The sequence below is a fragment of the Bos taurus genome, chromosome 1 (assembly GCF_002263795.3).
Source record: "Bos taurus isolate L1 Dominette 01449 registration number 42190680 breed Hereford chromosome 1, ARS-UCD2.0, whole genome shotgun sequence".
Classification (NCBI taxonomy): domain Eukaryota; kingdom Metazoa; phylum Chordata; class Mammalia; order Artiodactyla; family Bovidae; genus Bos; species Bos taurus.
The window spans coordinates 37,431,510-37,454,280 of NC_037328.1; the positions used below are offsets into that span (position 1 = coordinate 37,431,510).

General features: G+C 35.4%; 1 protein-coding gene across 2 annotated transcripts in view; it reads left to right on the forward strand.

Annotated features, from left to right (window-relative positions):
* The window catches only part of EPHA3 (EPH receptor A3), a 411,324-nt gene that overhangs the window by 320,921 nt on the left and 67,632 nt on the right, over nt 1-22,771 (forward strand). Inside the window, exons 6-8 of one of the 2 annotated variants that reach the window (XM_005201183.5) lie at nt 7,688-7,812; nt 10,629-10,788; nt 22,041-22,143. In XM_005201183.5, coding sequence (XP_005201240.1) covers nt 7,688-7,812; nt 10,629-10,788; nt 22,041-22,143 — 388 coding nt within the window. Of the gene's footprint in view, nt 1-7,687; nt 7,813-10,625; nt 10,789-22,040; nt 22,144-22,771 lie in introns of both variants that reach the window. The other variant, NM_001206113.1, reaches the window with a different exon arrangement.

The following is a 22,771-nucleotide window of genomic DNA, read 5'->3' on the forward strand; positions in this document are numbered from 1 at the left end:
CAAGAAGAACTTGATTTTTTAAAACAACATATTGAAGACTGATCCAATTCTATGAAGATATTGAAGGGTATTAAAAGAAGGAGAACATGATGTTAAAAAATAAATGTAAAGATCAATTTTAAAAATCAAAAACAGCATCTTTCAATGAATTCATGCAATAAACATCTATGAAATAAACTGTTCTATTAATATAGTTTTTTTCTCTTTTATTGCTCCATGCTGAAATGGGAATGAGGTTACATATTTTAACTGCATTCTCCACTCTAAAACTACTGTGAGTTATTCAAAACTCAATAATTAAAATTTTAGAGTCTTTTAGACATTTAGAACAGAGAAGCCTAAAATTTTTACGAGAATTTTCCCCTCTATATATTCCATTAACAAAATGTAGGTGGAGAGATCCTCAAAGTTTACTTTTGATGTATACGTTTTAGAATGTTTTTCTCCCAACACTATTGATTCAGTTTAAAATCTTTTTCTCTTTACTATACAAAATAATGGGATAATTTTATAGAAAAAGTATCTCTGTTTAACATACTATAATTTTCATTTTTATTTGAATGTTGTTATTTTAATATTAGGTCAGGAGCTAAATAAGATTATCTTTCAAAGGAACTAGTCACAAAGTATATTGTATATCTTACTGCAAAGCTAACCAAACTGAATAACTAGATTTATACACATTTAATGTGATGCTAGGCACTAAAGACTCTAAGGAACCTATAATATGATGGGAAGACGTGCGGATAACCAAATGATATAATTGCAACACAATGTGATTGACCAAATAATAAGAGAATTAACAACTATACTATATATCAGAACAGAGAATGATGCTGATCAACTATTGTCTGAGGGACCCAGAAAAAGCTTTATGGGGCAATTAAATTAGCAATGGATTTCTAAAGATGATGAGTAGAAGAGATTTTTCCAATGGAAAAGGGAAGAGAAAGAGTGTTCCAGACAGGGAAGGTATGGCAAGTACAGTTGTAGGCAGATGGCCAAAGGTATTGTCTTCAAAATTCTACTTTGAAAGGAGGACAATAAATGGTAAAGCTGGTACATATTTATCATTACAGTCTAATGAGGAATCTTAAATAATAATGTAATTTATTTCAAATTACATATCCTATAGTACTCCAGAATTTCCCAAATGCGTGATCTTAAAAGTTTCCTGACATCAAATTCTTCAAAATTGAGATTGCTATACCTTTCCATTGAAGCTTATTTTTTAGTTAAGTTTAGGAATACTGCTTTGAAATTATGAGATTTTGAAGGGGGGTTTAATGTTTCATTTGCTTTATGAATGATAGATCATCAAAAATGTATAGAAAATTGAAGGAAGTTCTGTAAATATTGAGATGAAAACACAGAATCCAGTGCACATGAAAAATGGCAAGGGTTTGAGCTGAAGCAGGGCTGGAAAATAACTGAGGAGAGAGAACTAAGTAGAGGAAATTTATCGGCTTTCTGATGCTGAAGCTGACTGGCATGCAGTGTTATTGGTGAGGGGGAATATATGAAGTATAACTGAAATTCAAACTGGTTAGACTGTAAAAATGGTGAGTCCTGGGACCAAAACAGGAAATTCCAGAGAACAACAAGTTGGGAAAATCACGACAGGGGTGGTGAAATGGAAAACATTAAGCTATGAATGATTATGTTCATTCAAACTCAAGAGTGTTTCTGGATTTAGTAGAAATGTTCACTTCTGAAAAAACTAAGAAGGAAATGTTCTTAAGTGGGCATTGTAATGCATGGTACAAAAAAATAAGAGAGAAAGGCGTTTAAAGGCATGCCTGATTCAAAGGAAAAATCTTTCAACCATTTACTACATGATATTTTCCCATGGAGATAATTTTTTAAAGCTTTGGCTCACTTAGAAAAACTGAGCCATTTTGTTATTACTTTAACTTGTCCAATCTTTAAACCACAGAGATACCTCAGAGGTTCATTAGAAATTCCCAAACCCAGAAAGAGGAAAGTCCCAATAAAAACAAACGAACCAAACCAGATCCTTTAGGAATTGAATTTTGAAGTTTTGACTTCCTGATTCTAAGGATGGATCATATTTTAGTTGCAGAATAGTAGTAAATGTAGCTTAAAAACACCATCGTTAAAATAATGAAGCCCTTCCATGTCTGTCAGTATATGTGACCTGTGCAAGTGTTGTATGATTAAAAGGCAAATTGTCAATTACACACGCCCCATCTCTAACCAGATCTCTTTACAAAGAATCCTTTCTTAGCCTAATATCTTTGCTTCCCTGTTGTAATTTGTTTTGTTTGTTTGTTTGTTTCTATTATTTCATTAGATGCAGTCAATGGCTCAGGTTAGGCTGGTATTGAAAGAAAATCTTACCAGAAAGAAAATCTTATCCTCTATAAATAAATAATTAATGTTCAATTATGAACTATTAAGGGTTGCTCATCTCTGTCTGTCTTCTGGACTAGTCATTGATGTGATTCAAGAGATGGCCATCACAGTGTCCAGCAAATAGGAAAGAAAATACTCAGGGAATAATTCAACCCTTGGTTCCCAGAAAGGTATGTCTCCTTAGTACAGAAATTGAAAAGTATTTTGATACTAGCTTTCACAAAAGCTAGTACTGGATAATATGGGGTGATACATCTGTTAATCTTATATCATGACCTGAGAACACTTTAAAAGAATGAATTGAAAGAGCCATGAGCAAATTCATTATGACACCACATGTTAATAAATTTTTCAGTATTCAGAGTGTTCAAAATTTTTCAGTGGTGCAGTGTAACTTCAGAAAAACTTCATGGGAGATGATTAACTGATTTATTGGTCTTTCTCCCAACCTTCACTATTTTTCTCTTTATTTGTATTCTTTTAAGAAATATTTTAGTTAAAAATAAATTTTTGTTTTGAAAAATAAAAATAAATTTTTCATAAAAATAAATTTAACCAAGTATATCATATCTCCTTTCTTTATTTTCCAAAGAGCACATATATCCAATTATACCAAGAAAAGCAAAAACAAAGGATCAAAAATTTGCTCCCTCCTCAAACACAACACAAATGTATGTTACAACCAAGACAGTATTTTAAAAAGTCATTGCCTTACTGGAAATTTTTACCTTCCTAGTGTCTTAATTTTTCTTCTTATCAATTTCTTCACTTTTTTTCCCCTAAAAAATTATTCATTTACTACACTGTGTAAATTCCTGGACCTGTTTCATAGCAGCCTACTTTGTCATCAACTTCTTCCTATTAGTAAGAGAATCCTTGTAATTATATATCATTTAAGGTATATAAGCAAATCAGCAGAATAAACCTGTTAACCTTGGGCTGTTGTGGGGTTCATCAGCAATTCCTGTTTTAGTTTATATACCAGCACTTTGCTAGGGAAAAACCTATGCCTCCTCCTCCTCCTGGGTAATTTTCACTCTCCTCCCAAGCATTTCTCTAATCTTAGGACTTTTTTTCATCCAACTATTATCCACCATTCTTTCAAACCACAAGTTAAGAAAAATAAAAAAAGAAATGAGAAAAAGTCAAATGTATGATGTACATTGCAGTGTGTGCGTGTTCAGTTGCTTGGTCTTATTCAACTCTCTGCAACTCCATGGACTGTAGCCAGCAGGCTCCTCTTTCTATGGGATATTCCAGGCAAGAATACTGGAATGGGTTGCCATTTCCTACTCCAGGTGATCTTCCCAACCCAGGGATTGAACCTGCATCTCCTGAAGTGGCAGGCAAGTTCTTTACCACTGAGCCACCTGGGAGTACTATGGTTCTTTTATATAGAAAAATAAGAATTTCTATGAATTGCTACCCTTATGACAGAAAGTGAAGAAGAACTAAAGAGACTCTTGATGAAAGTGAAAGAAGAGAGTGAAAAAGTTGGCTTAAAGCTCAACATTCAGAAAACTAAGATCATGGCATCCAATCCCATCACTTCATGGCAAATAGCTGGAGAAACAGTGGAAACAGTGGCACACTTTATTTTTCGGGGCTCCAAAATCACTGCAGATGGTGATTGCAGCCATGAAATTAAAAGACACTTACTCCTTGGAAGGAAAGTTATGAACAAGCCAGATAGCATATTCAAAAGCAGAGACATTACTTTGCCAACAAAGGTCCATCTAGTCAAGGCTATGGTTTTTCCAGTGGTCATGTATGGATGTGAGAGCTGGACTACAAAGAAAGCTTAGCACCGAAGAATTGATGCTTTTGAACTGTGGTGTTGGAGAAGGGTCTTGAGAGTCCCTTGGACTGCAAGGAGATCCAACCAGTCCATCCTAAAGGAGATCAGTCCTGGGTGTTCATTGGAAGGACTGATGTTGAAGCTGAAACTCCAATCCTTTGGCCACCTTATGCGAAGAGTTGACTTATTTGAAAAGATCCTGATGCTGGAAAAGATTGAAGGCAGGAAGAGAAGGGGATGACAGAGAATGAGATGGTTGGATGGCATCACCGACTCAATGGACATGAGTTTGGGTAAACTCTGAGAGTTGGTGATGGACAGGGAGGCCTGGTTTGCTGCGGTTCATGGGGTCGCAAAGAGTCCGACACAACTGAGTGACTGAACTGAACTGATGAATTTGGAAAATTACTTTGAACAAATCATTCTTCCATACCTGAAAACTAACAAAAAAAATGTAATCCATATTACTGTTTCTCATTAATATTACAAATTGTATTACAACACATGAGCAAGTATGGGTAAATTATACTTTAAGATGTGAATTAAAAAAAAAAGTGTTCTAGGAAACCATTTAGAAAGCATGGATACAGCGGAGTGCTCATGGAATTTGTCTCTTCCTACAGTATATTTTATTATGTCTTAAAATTATTTATTAGGGGATAGAAAAACAGATTTTGTTAATTATTGATTAATATTAAAATATTGATGAGCATTACCTATGCATAATGGGATTTCAGCTGGTGCACTGTACTGGAACTCCTGAAACGCAGCCAACACAAGGGCGTGTATTAAAAGAGCAGAACAAATGACTTAACAGGGGCCTAAAAGCAGCAATCAGAAAGGGTTCATTTAACTTAGAGATGGCACAAGCTTCGAGCAATTGCTTCTACTTAAGTAAGTGTGGAATTACAAAAGGCTATTTATTACAATCCAGCAGGGCCCTGCAGCTTGCTCAAAGACCTTTGAAGAATTTCAACAGTTATAAAGTCTTGCACAGTGCAGAAGCAGTAAAACTTAGGCAGGTCCCCAAAAGAGCCTGGAAAGCATTCACTAAAAAGTTTATGTGATACTCTTCACAATTGTTCTTAGAAACAAATTATTTTCTCTTTCTTCTTTTTTAAGGAGAGATGCTATACTTGGTAATTTTCAAAACTTCTTTGAAAATATATTTTAACAGTTAAGGAAAATAAACCAGTTTCGAGCGATATGAAATTAAATAGGGAGGGTCTCCATGGGTTTAATAGGATAGTGTTCCAACATTCTGCTTCTTTGAAATGCTCTGTAAGCATGCATTAGAAGTCATTCTATTAATGGATTTACTTCAGGAGGAAACTTGTTGAAATTTCTCCATTTTTTTTGTACAAAAAAAAGCAAAATTTTTAGCAACAATATTGGGACTGAAATTATTCTAGTAACAACAAAATAATAAATTGTTTTTTCTAAATATCAGAGTAAATAAAAAGAAATTAATTGTTGAAAATTTAACATACCTGCTATTTATTTCTAACTCAGTGACATGATTATAAATTTTGAATAAGTTTATAAAATTTCAACTAAATATGTGTAAAATAATTTATCATTAACATAAAATCAATTTCAGAGCAGCAAACTGCCTCAGTGTTAGGGTTGGGGATATTGTGAGGCAAGTTTGAAAAATAAAATAATATTGAATAGACAAAAGGCAAACATAAAAGGTAAGTTATATCAGTTACATGAAAGTATGCGTGTGTGCATGCCTGCTCAGTTGCTTCAGAAGTGAATGACTTTTTGCAACTCTATGGACTGTAGCCCACCGTAGAGTTCTGTCCATGGGAATCTCTACCAAGAATACTGGAGTAGGTTGCCATGCCCTTCTCCAGGGGATCTTCCTGACCCACGGATCCAACCCGCATCTCCTGTATTGCAGGCAGTTTCTCTACCAACTGAGCCACCGGGGAAGGCCACATGAAAGTATATTAATTGTTAATGGGTGCGAAATGTGATAAAAGAAATGATTTTACTTTTCCATCATAAAAGCAACACTTACATTTTACTTTGGAAAAAAAGTAAGTGATCATCCCCTGGCCATTAAAATAATGAGACTTTAATTACAAAAATTCATAAGACATTACATATAGTAGAAATAAGAAGACAGAAAATTTGCTGTAATAAATGCTTTAAGTTTACACTTTGTAAAGAAGTGTCACAAGGCAAGTTTAATGAAAGCTCTATTTTTAAGTAAAGAATAAAATAAAAGGCATTTATAGACAGGAATAAATTGGATGGCAGTTTGGATGCAAAAGCTGGCAAGATAATCATAATAATGTTAATAATAATAATGATAGCTGATAATCATAGAAACAGCAAATCCATGTATAGGAAACATCTATTGCTAGCTCTTATAGGAAAGGCAAATACATAGGGTTCTAATAATCCTTGATTTGAGAAAAGTCTTTAAAAAATATGTCCCTTAGTAATGAAAGCAATTCAACAGTTGGTGTTCCTGAGAACTCTTGATTTTTGTTTGTTTCATGTTTGTAATTGTTTTACTGCATTCCATTAGAGAAGAACGCTGCTGAACTTCACAGTGGCGATTTTGGTTGGCCAGTGTACCAAGACTGAGATTTGAAACCAAGAGTGCATTGATGGATAGTATGCATTTTTCTTTTTAATGGAAGGATTTGAAGTCTGATATCACTTAAAACATGTTTAATCTTCCATTAGAAAATATGGTGACCCTGTGATATCTGATCCAGACAGATGTTTTTTATTCATATTTATATTTTTGATAATGCATAGGAAAAACATAACAAAGAGTCACCACCCAATAAGAGCCTCAAAATATATCTAGAGAATTGTGACACGAAGAGCACCCGCTTCCTCAGTACTTCTTATTAAATATACTTTTTTAAGAAATGGAAATGTAAAAGTAGAGATTCTTGTTTCCTGGTATATATATTTTTATTCATGAGAGCTTTTTTGTCAGAAGTCAAGATCTATTTTACTATGTCCTAAATCCTATCTATTTTACAATACACTAAATATTATTATTACCTATGGATACCATGGGACTCCTTGTGCATAATGGATTCCAGTCCTCTTACAGAGTTGCATATGAAAATGTTATCAATGAGCTGAAGACTCTGGCATTCATAACTTTGCAACATTATAACAAATAGGTAGTCCTAATATTTTTTTTTCTTTTTTAATATATCAAATATATTTCATTGCTTACATTATAGTAGCAGATTGAAAACATCTGCTCACTTGCCACTAGTCCACCAGCAGCTGAAAATCTCAGCTCATTTCCACAGGCCTCTATGTACCAGGGCTATAATCCAGCTGCTGAGGCTTGATATGGGGCCAGATTAATCCTCAAGAGCCTTTGAAATGGAAATAGTGCTTTCTTGCCAAGATTAGAACAATGATAGGCTCCATTTGCTTGTCCCCTTCCCTCTCTGCTCTTCTTTACTGCCCTTCCCAATCCAATTAATTTTCCTTCTCCCATCATACCCTCCCATCCTCTCTTTACAGCTCCATCACCTGTCATGACGATTAAGAAAGACCGGACATCCAGAAACAGCATTTCTTTATCCTGGCAAGAACCTGAACACCCTAATGGGATCATATTGGACTATGAGGTCAAATACTATGAAAAGGTGGGGAGATAATGTTAAAAGAGTTGAATTGTGTCAGGAAAGAGGTTATTTTCTCATGAGTATACTCTTGCAAAGAAACGAATGACACTGCTAGCTTGTGAAAATGCTCTATTTAGAACTCTGGTCATGTGCTACCTTTGATTTATAGGTAGAGGAGGGTTTAGAAATTATTGTATTGAATATCCCCCATTCTACAGCAATAAGCCATAGCAAAGATGTTACCATTGAATGTAAGCCATCTAGTTATGATATTAGAGATGACATTTGTGTCTTCTACAGGAGACCCTTGTTCTAAACAACCATTATATAGCAATTCCTTCATCTACTGATGAAGTTCCTAAGTTCATTGCATTAAGTTCATTCCTAAGTTCATTCCTAAGTTCATTGCATTAAGCATCATTTCCTGATCTTCACATTCACATGAATTTTATTTAATACCGATATGAATGTTGAACTGGTAACAAAACCATTATATTATTGAGCTGATGATGAAAGCTTTCTTTACTTTGTACAAGGAGATTAGAAGATGGGAGTATGTGTGCCTCACATTATAAAATTGTGTTTGGTAATACAATTGTAAAAAATAAGTACATAATTATTTGTAAGTATAATTCAGGCCATGATATTTCATCACTCTAGGTACCACTTATTTCTCCCTGGTTATAAATTATGGTGAGGTTTGAAAACAAGATGTATTCAAACCTTATCAATAGAGCTGGGTGGTTTCATAGCTACTAATATGAACATAACATATTCATTTATCTGCTGCAGTTTACAAAGTATTTTAAAATGAATTGTGTATTGATAGCTTCTATTTACAGAACATGTCTACATACATTATTTTGAGTTGTTTGATAATCTGATGAGAGTAAGTAAATAGGTTCTTTTACAATTACAAAAACAGAGTCAGTGACATTTGAATTTCTCATAGCCTCATTGCTAATAAACATTGGTTCTCTGTTTTGAATTCTGACAGTCATCACTCCTCAATGTAATATGTTTTCCCCTGTGTTGCATATCTTCTTCTAAATGAAAATGGATCATTAAGAGATGTGAGAATTAGTGGTATGGTCAGTTATGCAAAAAAATATGTAATGTATAAGCATTTCTCTGCACTATGTGGTTATGCTGTTTTTTGAAATTAAAGTATTTAACAAGTATGATGCCATTTTTTTCATACTGCCCCCTATAGGGAAAAGGATATGTCTCTTTGACTGAGAGAAAGTGAGACCTAATAAACCTCATTGTGCCAAAATCATAGTATGAATAAATTACCTCCTAGCTTTCAGTGATCCACTGTGGTACTGTCAAATACCCATTTGATCATAATCTTCTATTTTTAAAAATGTGACAGGATAGCAAATATAAGAATCCATGTTTTATAGATGATACAACACAATAAAAAGGTAATTAATGATGCACCTCAGTTCAGACTGGATAGCAGAACCAGGGAACACCCAACTTTTCTGTAGAGCTGATTCAAACATACTACTAACCTACATTCATATCTTTTACAAACATAAATCATTTTCCGAACTTATTTCAAAGAAAGCATAAAACAATATTTTGAAACAATATTAACTAGCATAGGAAAAAGTGACTGAATCTATTTTTATTGTCTAAGCATTTTAAAGTCAATGTATACTTATGTATAATATTATTTTAAATTACTTTATACAAATATTTATAGCAAATATTCATAAATTTTGAAATTAAAATTTTTTTCCAAATATGTATGATACTTAGAAATATTTTTAATGTTTCACTAAGATTTAAGCCCTAAAAGATCTAACTTTGACTAGACTTGACTAGTCAAGGTCTTGACTATTTAGTTCATTAATGATGATGAATACAACCATGTAGATATATGCTTAATAAATTTTTTAACACATAAAATAATGATTTCTGTAAAGTAAATACATTCAGCCTTCTTCATTATTTAATATACTAACTCAAATGCTATCTGATACATAACCAGCATCTTTAGCTAAAAAGTATATGTAATGCATGACTTTTTTTTCTGTAATATTCTATTTAGTTTGGGTTGAGGATATGCATTGTTCTATATCTCCTATTCCAGGCCCATCCCAGGTACCCAGACATTCCACCATTACTTGAACTTAGGTACTTATATACTAATGTATGTTAAAGGAAAAACACAATTCTATGTAAAGTCAATTTTTATAAACAAGGCTTGACACAAAAAGCCTTTATAATTCATGTACAATGTGAACCTCCCAATGTACAATGTGAATTCTTTGGGGAAATATTTCTAGACATTTATCTGAAGATTTTCATCTCTACTAAACCACAGTGACTTAGATTAAACACATTGCAAATATAGTTGATACTAAGGAAGTTATTAATGTAGAATTGTGCATAAAACTTGGACCTTTTAAAATTTAATAGTTTACAGTTAATAGAAATATTTCTGAGATGCCTGTTAAGCTTAATTCAAGGGATATTTTCCTCTTTGAAAGTTTATTCTTAAAATTAGACTGAAGCTTTCATTCAGCTTTGGCTTTGAAGGTAACTTATTTTCATCCACATATTCATTAACTGGCAAAAATGAAGACTAATTATTTCTGCATTATTTGCAGGGAACAGATTATTTTATCCAAGATGGGACATTCTATAAATATTTCTAGCTTAAAAATGCCTCTATTACATTCAGAGAGTTAAACAATTGTCATATCTTATCCATCATATGAGCTGTGTTAAATCTAAAAGAACTGGTTTAGAGGGGTTCAGCTTTTTACCATCTGACATGACTAGGAAGATTCGGTTTTAACATGATTTTTCTTACCTCAAAGCAGGAACAAGAAACAAGTTATACGATTCTCAGGGCACGAGGCACTAATGTTACCATCAGTAGCCTCAAGCCTGGTACTACATATGTATTCCAAATCCGAGCCCGGACCGCAGCTGGATATGGGACCAACAGTCGCAAGTTTGAGTTTGAAACCAGTCCAGACTGTACGTATTTTCTTCAATACAGTGTATGAGGGAAAGGCTGTTGCAAAGATGTCTGATAATTCATTCTCACAATCAGTTTTAGTTAAATATGTGATACATTGAGAGTATATTGCTTCTTGTTGTCGTTCAGTCGTTCAGTCGTGTCTGACTCTTTGCTACCCCACGGACTGCCGCATCCAGGCTCCCCTGTCCCTCACTATTTCTTGGGGAACATTTAATAATTTTGTATAGCATTGTATATGTATACTTGTGCTTGTGTAAGTGTATATCTTTTTTTTTTTCTCTTTTACAAATGGAACATATTCTAATGCCTGGAATGCTTCTAATCTTCTATTTGTCATAAATGTCTTTGAGGAACATTACAATGTTCACGGCAATATTTTAACTTTAATATTAAAGTTAACTTGAATATTAAAGTACCTCTTAATTCAGATATTCCAGGTTCATTGCATGGTTCAATGAACTATAAAGAAAGAAACTTGATGATCCGTGAGGAACTTAATATTGTTTTAATTCTCATGGATCTAGTATCATTTGGAGATTAAGGATATCTAAACTTCATTCATCACCTCATTCACATTCACAAGTAATTTGGATATTCCTGTGTGTCTGACTCTAAATTTATAAAATTGGCAAACATTTTCCCAATAGCACTCTGCTTTTCTTCAAATGCATTTGGTTCATATTAGAAAAAAACCTCAACTAAAATATAATTTTAAAAAGATAAAATCATGGCTACAATATTAATTAAAATAAACACAGATTAAAGATTTCATTTATCTTATTAATTAAGAAGCTAGTAACAAATTAAACAGATTTAAAGGGAAATATGGAGAAGGCAATGGCACCCCACTCCAGTACTCTTGTCTAGAAAACCCCATGGATGGAGGAGCCTGGAAGGCTGCAGTCCATGGGGTTGCTAAGGGTCGGACACGACTGAGCGACTTCACTTTCGCTTTTCACTTTCGTGCATTGGAGAAGGAACTGGCAACCCACTCCAGTGTTCTTGCCAGGAGAATCCCAGGGACTGGGGAGCCTTGTGGGATGCCGTCTATGGGGTCGCACAGAGTCGGACACGACTGAAGCGACTCAGTAGCAGCAGCAGCATGAAGAACAAATACATATATACATACACATACATATTTGTATGTTTGTGTCTGTTTGTGTGTATGAGTGTAGACCATCAGGAAAACTTACATAAATTGGTTAATCCAAATCTGATTAATATACTGTAGGACAATAACTATAATGATTGAGGTCATCTTTTCTAACATAAAAGTCATATCTCTAGTTAATGAATCATTCTAATTGTAATGAGAAAAATTATATACTGTATATAACTATTCTTAGTTTTTTACTTAGAACTAACTTCACAGTTGTAAAACAGGCTCAAAGACAAAGATGAACACTCTTTAGAAACAGATAATCAAGGGAGAGTCTGACAATGCCCAGCATACAATTGAAATGAAACCCAGTAATCTCTTTTGACAGTTTCAAGGTGCCTTTTCTCTCCGTATCTATATTTCCTATTTTATAAATATTTGATTCATGATACAAAATTACATTGTTATTGGTATGGTAGAATTTCATGCCCAAATTTCATGTTTCATAGAAATAGTCAAGATTAACAAAAATTATAAAAGCTGTTTAAATTAACATGATAAAATAAATATTTTATCACACATTTTTTGTCAGACAATTAGAAATGCTAGCTCTACCTTCTGCAAGGTATGAGAACCTAGTGTTAGAATTTACGAGCTCACAGCTGAAATATGACAATTCCTCTGCTCAAAAGGGTGCTTCCATCCTCAAAAACATAAATCTACACAGTTGGCCCTCAAGATCTATGGGTTCCACATTCACAGATCCAAAAAACCTTGAATCAAAAATGTAAAAAAGTAGAAAGTCAAGGGATATCTGGAGTAACAGGCAAGTTTGGCCTTGGAGTACAAAACGAAGCAGGACAAAGGCAGAGTTTTGCCAAGAAAATACACTGGTCATAGCAAACCCTCTTCCAAAAACACAAGAGATGACTGTACACATGGATATCACCAGATGGTCAATACTGAAATCAGATTGTTTATAGTCTATGCAGCCAAAAATGGGAAACCTCTGTACAATCAGCAAAAACAAGACCAGGAGCTGACTGTGGCTCAGATCATGAACTCCTAGTTGCAAAATTCAGACTTAAATTGAAGAACATAGGGAAAACCAATAGGCCATTCAGGTATCAGTTCAGTTCAGTTCAGTCGCTCAGTCGTGTCCAACTCTTTGCAACCCCATGAATCGCAGCACGCCAGGCCTCCCTGTCCATCACCAACTCCCGGAGTTCACTCAGACTCACGTCCATTGAGTCGGTGATGCCATCCAGCCATCTCATCCTCTTTGTCCCCTTCTCCTCCTGCCCCCAATCCCTCCCAGCATCAGAGTCTTTTCCAATGAGTCAACTCTTTGCATGAGGTGGCCAAAGTACTGGACTTTCAGCTTTAGCATCAGTCCTTCCAAAGAAATCCCAGGGCTGATCTCCTTCAGAATGGACTGGTTGTATCTCCTTGCAGTCAAAAGGACTCTCAAGAGTCTTCTCCAACACCACAGTTCAAAAGCATCAATTCTTCAGCACTCAGCCCTCTTTACAGTCCAACTCTCTCCATACACGACCACAGGAAAAACCATAGCCTTGACTAGATGGACCTTTGTTGGCAAAGTAATGTCTCTGCTTTTGAATATGCTAAGTTGGTCATAACTTTTCTTCCAAGGAGTAAGCGTCTTTTAATTTCATGGCTGCAATCACCATCTGCAGTGATTTTGGAGCCCCAAAAAAAAACAAGCTGGAATCAAGATTGCCGGGAGAAATATCAGTAACCTCAGATATGCAGATAACACCATTCAGGTATAAATGAAATCAAATCCCTTATGATTATATAGTGGAAGTGACAATTTGAATCAGGGGATTAGGTCTGATAGACACAGTGCCTGAAGAACTATGCGCTGAGGTTTGTGACATTGTACAGGAGGCCATCCCCATCCCCAAGAAAAAAAATGCAAAAAGATACAGTGGTTGTCTCAGGAGGACTTACAAATAACTGAGAAAAGACGAGACGCTAAAGGCAAAGGAGAAAAGGAAAGATATATCCATTTGAATGCAGAGTTTGAGAGAAGAGCAAGGAGAGATAAGAAAGCCTTCCTAAATGAACAATGCAAAGGAAAAGATGAAAACAATAGAATGGGAAACACTAGAGATCTCTTCAAGAAAATTAGAGATACCAAGGGAGCATTTCATGCAAAGATAGGCCCAATAAAGGACAGAAACAGTGTGGACCTAACAGAAGCAGTGGAGAAGGCAATGGCACCCCACTCCAGTACTCTTGCCTGGCAAATCCCATGGACAGAAGAGCCTGGTGGGCTGCAGTCAATGGGGTCACTAAGAGTCGGACATGACTGAGCGACTTCACTTTCACTTTTCACTTTCATGCATTGGAGAAGGAAATGGCAACCCACTCCAGTGTACTTGCCTGGAGAATCCCAGGGACGGGGGAGCCTGGTGGGCTGCTGTCTATGGGGTCGCACAGAGTCGGAAACGACTAAAGTGACTTAGCAGCAGCAGCAGCAACAGAAGCAGAAGATATTAAGAAGAGGTCACAAGAATACCCAGAAAAAATACACAAAAAAGATCTAAATGACCCAGAGAGCCACAATGGTGTGGTCACTCACACAAAGCCAGACATCCTGGAGTGTGAAGTCAAGTGGGCCTTAGGAAGCAATACTGCTAGCAAAATTAGTGAAGTGATGGAATTCCAGCTGAGCTACTTCAAAACCTAGCAGATGATGCTGTTAAAGTGCTGCACTCAGTATGCCAGCAAATTTGAAAAACTCAGCAGTGGCCACAGAACTAGAAAGATCAGTTTTCATTCCAATCCCAAGGAAGGGCAATGCCAAAGAATGTTCAAACTACCACACAATTACAATTATTTCACATGCTATCAAAGTAATGCTCAAAATCCTTCAAGCTTCAACAATATGTGAACCAAGAACTTCCAGATATTCAAACTGGATTTTAAAAGGCAGAGTATCAGAGATCAAATTAACAACATCCTTTGGATCACTGAAAAAACAAGAGAATTCCAGAATAACATCTACTTCTGCATCATTAATTACACTAAAGCCTTTGACAGTGTAGATCATTACAACTGTGGAAAAATTTTTAAGAGATTGGAATACCAGCCCACCTTACCTGTCTCCTGCGAAATCTGTATGCAGGTCAAGAAACAACAGTTAGAACCAGTCATGGAACAATGGACTGGTTCCAAATTGGGAAAGGAGTCAAGGCTGTATATTGTCACCCTGCTTATGCAACTTACATGCAGAGTACATCATGTGAAATGCCAGGCTTGATGAAGCACAAACTGGAATAAAGGTTGAAGGGAGAAATATCAATAACCTCAGATATGCAAATGACACCACCCTTATGGCAGAAAGCAAAGAGGAATTAAAGAGCCTCTTGCTGAAGATGAACAAGAAAGTAAAATGCTGGCTTAAACTCAGCATTTAAAAAAAGAAGATCATGGCATCTGGTCCCATTACTTCATGGCAAATAGACGGGGAAAAACTGGAAGCAGAGACAGACTTTATTTTCTTGGTTTCCAAAATCACTGTGGACAGTGACTGCAACCATGAAATTAAAGATGCTCTTTGGAAGAAAAGCAATGAGAAACCTAGACAGTGAATTAAAAAGCAGAGACATTACTTTGCCTACTAAGTTCCATATAGTCAAAGCTATGGTTTTTCCAGTAGTCACGTATGTATGTGAGAGTGGGACAATAAAAAAGGCTGAGTGCCAAAGAATTGATGCCTTTGAACTGTGGTATTGGAAAAGACTCTTGAGAGTCTCATGGACTGCAAGGAGATCAAACCAGTCAACCCCAAAGGAATTCAACCCTAAATATTCATTAGAAGGACTGATGCTGAAGCTGAACTCCAACACTTTGGCCAGCTTATGGGAAGAACCAACTCATTGAAAAAGACCCTGATTCTGGGAAAGATTGAAGGCACAAGGAGAAGGGGATGATAAAGGATGAGATGGGGGGATGACAAAGGATGAGATGGTTGGATGACATCAGCAACGCAGTGGACATGAGCTTGAGCAAGCTCCGGGAATGGTGAAGGACAGGGAAGCCTGGCCTGCTGCAGTTCATGGGGTCACAAAAAATTGGACAAGACTGAGCAACTGAACAATAACAGCAGCAATATTTAATATCCTGTGATAAAACCATAGTGGAATAGAATAGGAAAGAATTTGAAAAAGAATATATATGTATAACTGTCACTTTGTTGTACAGCAGAAATTAATTAATACAGCATTGTAAATCCACTAGACTGTACTTCAATAAAATTTTTATATATACATATACATATATATATATATATACACATATATATGTACAAAACAATTCCAGAAAATTCCAAAAAGCACAAATTTAATTTATGGCAATCCAGCAACTAGTTACATTGCATTAATTTTTATTATATATTATTAGTAATCTAGAGATGCTTCAATGTATAAGGCAGGATGTGTTTAAGTTATATGTAAATACTACACCAATTTATAAAAGGGACTTTAGCATCCTTAAATTTTGGTATCTATAGAAGGTCCTGGAACCAATCCCCCTTGGATGGCAAAGAGGATTCAAGTCTCAGATATGGAGTCTGTATGTTAGACCTCACCTAATCTTCCTGTGATGGAATGAACACGGAGAAATCACCCTTTGAGGACATAAAAACAAGGATGCAAAATACCGTGGAAGTCCAAATCTCTGTGAAGAGGTTTAAAACAAATTTAAAATTTTAGATGCCGCAATAATAAATTACAATTGCAATTTAAAATTTTCAGTTCTAAGTCTTTTTATAAATTTTAAGTGCCACAAAGAAAGTTCCTCATTTTGAAATGATTGTAGATGGAATTTTTTCAAACTTTTAAATAGTTATTGGCATTAACAACACCAAAATGAATAGTTGCTTTAACAAGAGAGATCACAAATCACAGAACTATAAAAATCAAATATTTATTATATAGTGTGTTACAAACTAGGCATATTGAGGAGCAGGAGGTGCAGAACACCATTAGATAAATATGTATTATATTAATGCGTAGTTTGGAACACCAGTCTAACCTCACACATTCTTAATTAGCAGTTAACCCTGTCTGATAAGTAAATTTGCAAAACCAACCACAAATTCTACAATTGTAATGTGATTCCAAATTTACCACAGATAGAGCTGTGGTCATGTTATGCATGATCTTCTAATGAGGCATCAGTGTCTGAGGTTTAAGAAACATCCCATTTAAAAATGAGATTCTTAGGACTTTTGCAAACAAGTTTTATATTTGCTATATTTCCATTGATTGATAGATCAGATGAAAAGAAGATAGAGAGAAAGAGAACCTTTTTTAATACCCTCCTCCATTTATAAAAATCTTTCAATTGCACAGTTTGATTTTTTTTTAATCCATTCACTCTTAGTATTTTACTATAGATTTCTTCCAGAGTTTAAAAATAAGTAAATATAGGTTTAAACATTACCTTTTTTCTTAGGGAAAAAAAGAAAAAAAATGAAAACTCTCACTTCATTTTTTAAATCAAAATGATATCTTCATAAGAACTCTAAGGATTTTTCTTATTTATTACAGATTGATATTTAGAAGATATAAGAAACCTCCTGCTTGGAATTAACAGTATATTGATTATTCTAGTTTTTATTTTTTTAATTATAAAGTTTTACTCATAAGACATATAAATATTTCTTAGTAGAACATAGTTTACTTTTATCTGGAATTTAGTTAGTATTTTTTGATCTTGGTTTACCATAACCATATATTTTCCTAAGTGATTTAAAGTTTCTTACTATCAGGTCAAAGAATCTGCCTGCAATGTGGCAGACCCTGGTTCAATCCCTGGGTTGGGAAGATCCTTAGAGAAGGGAATAGCTACCCCACTCCAGTATTCTTGCCTGGAGAATTCCACAAATGAAGGAGCCTGGATGGCTGTAGTCCATGGGGTCACAAAGTCAGACATGACTGAGCGACTAACACACATTATCTATGTGTCAGTGCTTTACATTTATTATCATCATTTTATAGAAGAGGAAACTGAGGCTTAGAGAAGTTAAGTAAGTTTTCTAAAGTTGCTCAATTGGTAAATTATGGGTCTGATTCTAGAACCCATGTATTTTTGTGACAGTATGTAAGGTATTCTCATAAACATGTAATCTGATCCCATTCAGTAAGCTATTCAGATACTATTATTTATTTTTATCTGTGGTCTAGGACACAGAGTTCTTTTTTTTTTTTTTTTTTCCCTTCCTGAGATTGCAGAGCTAGTAAGTAAAGTCAATGAGCCTAGAGTCTCCAGATTTTGGAGTACTGATCCAGTGCTGCTATTGCACATTAAAAAGGAAAAGAAAGAAAGAAAGTTATGCTAAGTCCCCCAGAAAACTTATAGAGTATATATGAGTAAAAGGACTTTCATAGAACAAAGATGGCATCCACCAAAGCAAGACGTCCAGACATGGAACAGTGTGGCATGTTTGAGAAAACTGACAGTCTAATATTTTAGAAACCCTGTGGGCAGAAACTGAATCTGGAGTGTGTGCTTTGTGACTACAAAAGGAAGGCGCAGTGTAGGCTTAAGAAAGGGACCCTGGCGTAAACTGACACCCATTAGGATGACCGTGACACACCACTTCAGTCTCCAATGTCTTAGTTTCCCTATCTGAAAACTGGGAAAGATCACTATCGTGACTCCATATGGTTTTTATATTGATTAAGTTAATTGATGTTTATAAAGTACTTAAAATATCACCTGGTATAGTAGTATAGCAGGCACTGTGTGTGTCCTGTTTAAATGTATAGTATGTAATTTGAACATCCAAGGAATTTGTGGAACAAACATATATGGGATAAAGCTGAGTTTTGGCATTGGAAGAGCTTATTGGATATTACTATTCAAGAAGATTGGCCTGGGGACAATTCAGTCAGCACTGCTAAATGCTTCATACTGCCTTTTCATTGTTTCTAATGAATGCGTATGCAGCAACTTTATCTCTTGGACCCTATTTTTAGGGGTTATTAAGAACGCCTGATAAAAGTAGAGTGGAACCATTATATAAAGAACTTTGTATATCAAAATTAGACTGTCGTATGTAATTTTGTAAGACATGGAGTACTTTTTCCGGTTCTTCACAAGGAAAAGGAAATAACAAAAATAGATTTATTAAATCCTTATTATGTGTTTAGCACTGTTCTAGTATTTAACTTGTATTAACTCCTTTAATCCTTACAACAATCATATTACATCACATAGCAAATTGGTACAAAGCCGGGCATTCTGCTCTTGAGAATGTACTCCTCACCAGTCTTCCTTAGGGAAAGACAGTGGACAGCGTGTGTAGGATGGACAAAAATGGGAAGAGACTAGACACAGGGGAAGCAGTTTGCTGTGGGAAACAGAGTCAAACTAAATTTCTAAGAATTATAATAGATATAGATTGTTGACAGTATGCCACATAAAACTATTAGACAACTCTATCACACACATTTAATCAATATTATTCTTTCAAATGTTTGCCAATTTCCAGCACAAAAATAATTTGATTTGGTCATGTGTTTTTAGATAGTCTCTGGAATTTATCTATATTGAGAACTAGAGGGAATTGTAGAGGGGTCAAGTTTAATCCTGTCTTTGATGAAAAGAAAATTCTTTTTTTCTGTCATGTTTAGTCTCCTAGCTTCTCTGACCTTTATTTTATAAACTGGATAAAATTTACCAAAGCATGAGATAAAGTGATTATTATATGTTCATGGAACATTATTGAATTACAAGGTTAAGTTATTTTACAAATGACTCATGATGTATAGCCAACGGATAGGGATGCATCAGTTCAGGTTTTCTGGAAAGCAGATACTAAGGTAGAATTACAAGAGCTTTGGGGAGGGAAGGGAAGGGAAACAGATAAAAAATAAAACAGGAGGAGCGGATATGGCCAAGCAGAGCCTCAGACTGAGATGTAGGTCAGCCATCTATGAAGACAGAAAGAAAGCCGAGTTCAGAATAATGAGCCTCAGAAAGCAACGCAGCTCCGAGAGTCTCACCAAGCTAATGGTGAGCCCCAGAATGAAGATCACCCTTTGCAGGAGTCGTGCATGGGGCACAAGTAGCCTGGCTCCAGTCCCCTTGCCATGGTTAGTCATTGAGGAGAGTGTGACTGCAGTGGATACTGAAGGCGCAGCAGCTGGAGGCTGTCTGCCCACTGCAGGCTTGGCAGTAGAGAGATCCTAGCAGGCACTCCCACGACTGCCATGGAAGTATAAACAATAGTTTTCTGGTTGTAAAGAATAAAGTGCTTGCAACAGTTTATATTATGAGTATACCATCCTACCACACTCAGTTCTTTTTTTTTTCAGATGTTTAGAAAACTTCTAATAGTCTATCTGCCATGTTATTTTTTTTTAATTTGCATCATTCAACTATTCCCTAAATTGAAGTATTTTGGAGAAAATCTTCCAGCCTTAGATTTTCATCAGGCTCAAGATGTGACCTTGGTTTCTGAAGCGGTGATAATATAACTTAACCGCCTCTTCTAAGCTCTTCTTTTGATATCCAACTCATTTATTTGTTTAATCAGCATTTATGAATATAAAAACAATAAATGTTAAAGTATGAGTCTATGAGAGGGAATGTTCCAGGAAGTGTGCATATTTTAGAAAGTATAGAGATTAGAATGTTTATGGATTTTGTTAGCAGATGAGGCTAGAGATTTAGACAGAGAACAGATCCTAAATGGAATACACACATTTTATCCAGAAAGTGACAAAGAGCCCTGCAAAACTTTTATACATGAGAATGACATAATCAAACTCATGATTTAGCAGGAATACTCCGGTGGCCAGCTAAGATAGGCAAGGCCTGCAAATAGAGATCAGTTGGGAATTTTTTTATTGTTATCCAGAAGAGAAATGAAGACAGAAACTAAAATATTTAAAAGAATTTCATGATTAATTGGATGCAGAATAATCAGGAGAGGGAGAAGACAGGTGACTTTATATTTATGGCCTACATCTTTGTTACTTAAAATGCTGTGGTCTAAAATCAGCAGCATCAGCATTACTGGGAGCTCATAAGATATGCACAGTTTCAGTCCCCACTCCAGACCGCCTGAAACTGCTTTCTTCAAAAGATCCTCAAGTGATTTATGTGAATAAGTTAGAGAGCAAACCCTGGGAGATAATGAAGGACAGAGAAGTCTGGTGTGCTGCAGTCCATGGGGTCACAAAGAGTTGGACACAATAGCAAATGAATAACAAAGTTAGAGAAGCATTGGGTTTAGTCAAGGGTCAGTAAACATTTTCTGTAAGGGGCTAGAAAATAAATATTTTATGCTTAGTGTACATACAGTTTCTGTTGCTCCTATACAACTTCACTAATTTTAGTATAAAAGCTGCCATAGACAATGAACAAATAAATGAATGTGGCTATGCTCCAATGCAATTTTATTTATGGACACCAAAGTTTGAATTTTATATAATTTTCTCATATCACAAAATCTTCTCTTGATTTGTTACAACCATTAAAAAATATAAGTTGTTCTGAGTTTCTGAGCTATACAAAAATTGATGGCAGGCCAGATTTGGCTCCTGGAGAATATTTGCTAATACCTGGTATTGGTGAGTGAGTGAGTGATGGGCCATTTACTAAGGTAGGAAATACAGGGACAGGAACAATTTGTTGGTGAGATGTGTTGAGGTCCATAGGACAGGTATTATACCATCTTTTAAATAAATACAGACGTTAGAGACTAAGCAAACTAATGAGAAAGTTTTTGTATTTCATTCTGGGAAACTTGAACTATCCCCTGTATTTCTCTGATGATTTCTATTTATCTGATGAGCCTCTTGCCAATGAGTATAAAGAAAACCAGTTCAGCATGTTTCGTGCAGTAGATGCTCAACTAGTGAGCATTTCATACCATGAAAACAGAGTATTTATTCTTATTAATCAGAAACTTCAAGTAAAACTATACAAAATGTCTATCATTTTACACTAAATGAAGAATTCTTTTTATGTTGTATTAGACAGCAAGCCATCTTTTAGGTAAAAGCAGAAAAAATATGACTTAATTTATCAACTTTTTCAGGTAAAGTTTAGTTATGCTCTGTCAATGCCTAGTTTTTTCTTATTGTTTTCTCTCCAACCTCACAGCTTTCTCCATCTCTGGTGAAAATAGCCAAGTGGTAATGATTGCCATTTCAGCGGCGGTAGCAATTATCCTCCTCACAGTCGTCACCTATGTTTTGATTGGGAGGTGCGTTCACAGTCTGTTTTACAACTTACTTTCATTACTGCATTGCTTGTTCCCCTCAATTGCCACTAAACTCTGAAGAGTTTAGTCAATAAGTTATTTTAACGAATAAGAATGTCTCCACTTGTATTCTAGATCTTTCTTTTTTCTCCCTTTCTTTTGATTCTCCACCTTTAGTTTCGAGTTTCTTTTTTTCCTTAATCTCGTGCCCCACTCTCCAAAACATACCGTTTCTCTTCTCTCTTCTGACCTCACTCAGTTTTTACTTTCTTTTTCCAATTATCGCTTCTCTCATCAAATACACCCCAGATTTCCCTGACACTTCCTCACCCAGAACACTGGCTACGCTGCACAGCACTAATCACTAACAATGGAAACTTTACCCTCCATTCATTCGAACAGCAGTTGTTTTTAAAAAAGTACTATAAACACGTGCTAGGGCCGTTATAAAACCTGAACTGAAGGAGTCTGCACAGTGGGGAAGCTACTCTCCATATCTCCTCATTAGGCAGCTTTCCAGGATCCCCAGAGAAAGAAGCTTTCTCTAGAGGATTTAGAAAATATGAAGTCATTAAACTTTCACTAAAGCATTTAATTGTTCATAGAAAATGCTTTTTTGTGTGTGCTTTGC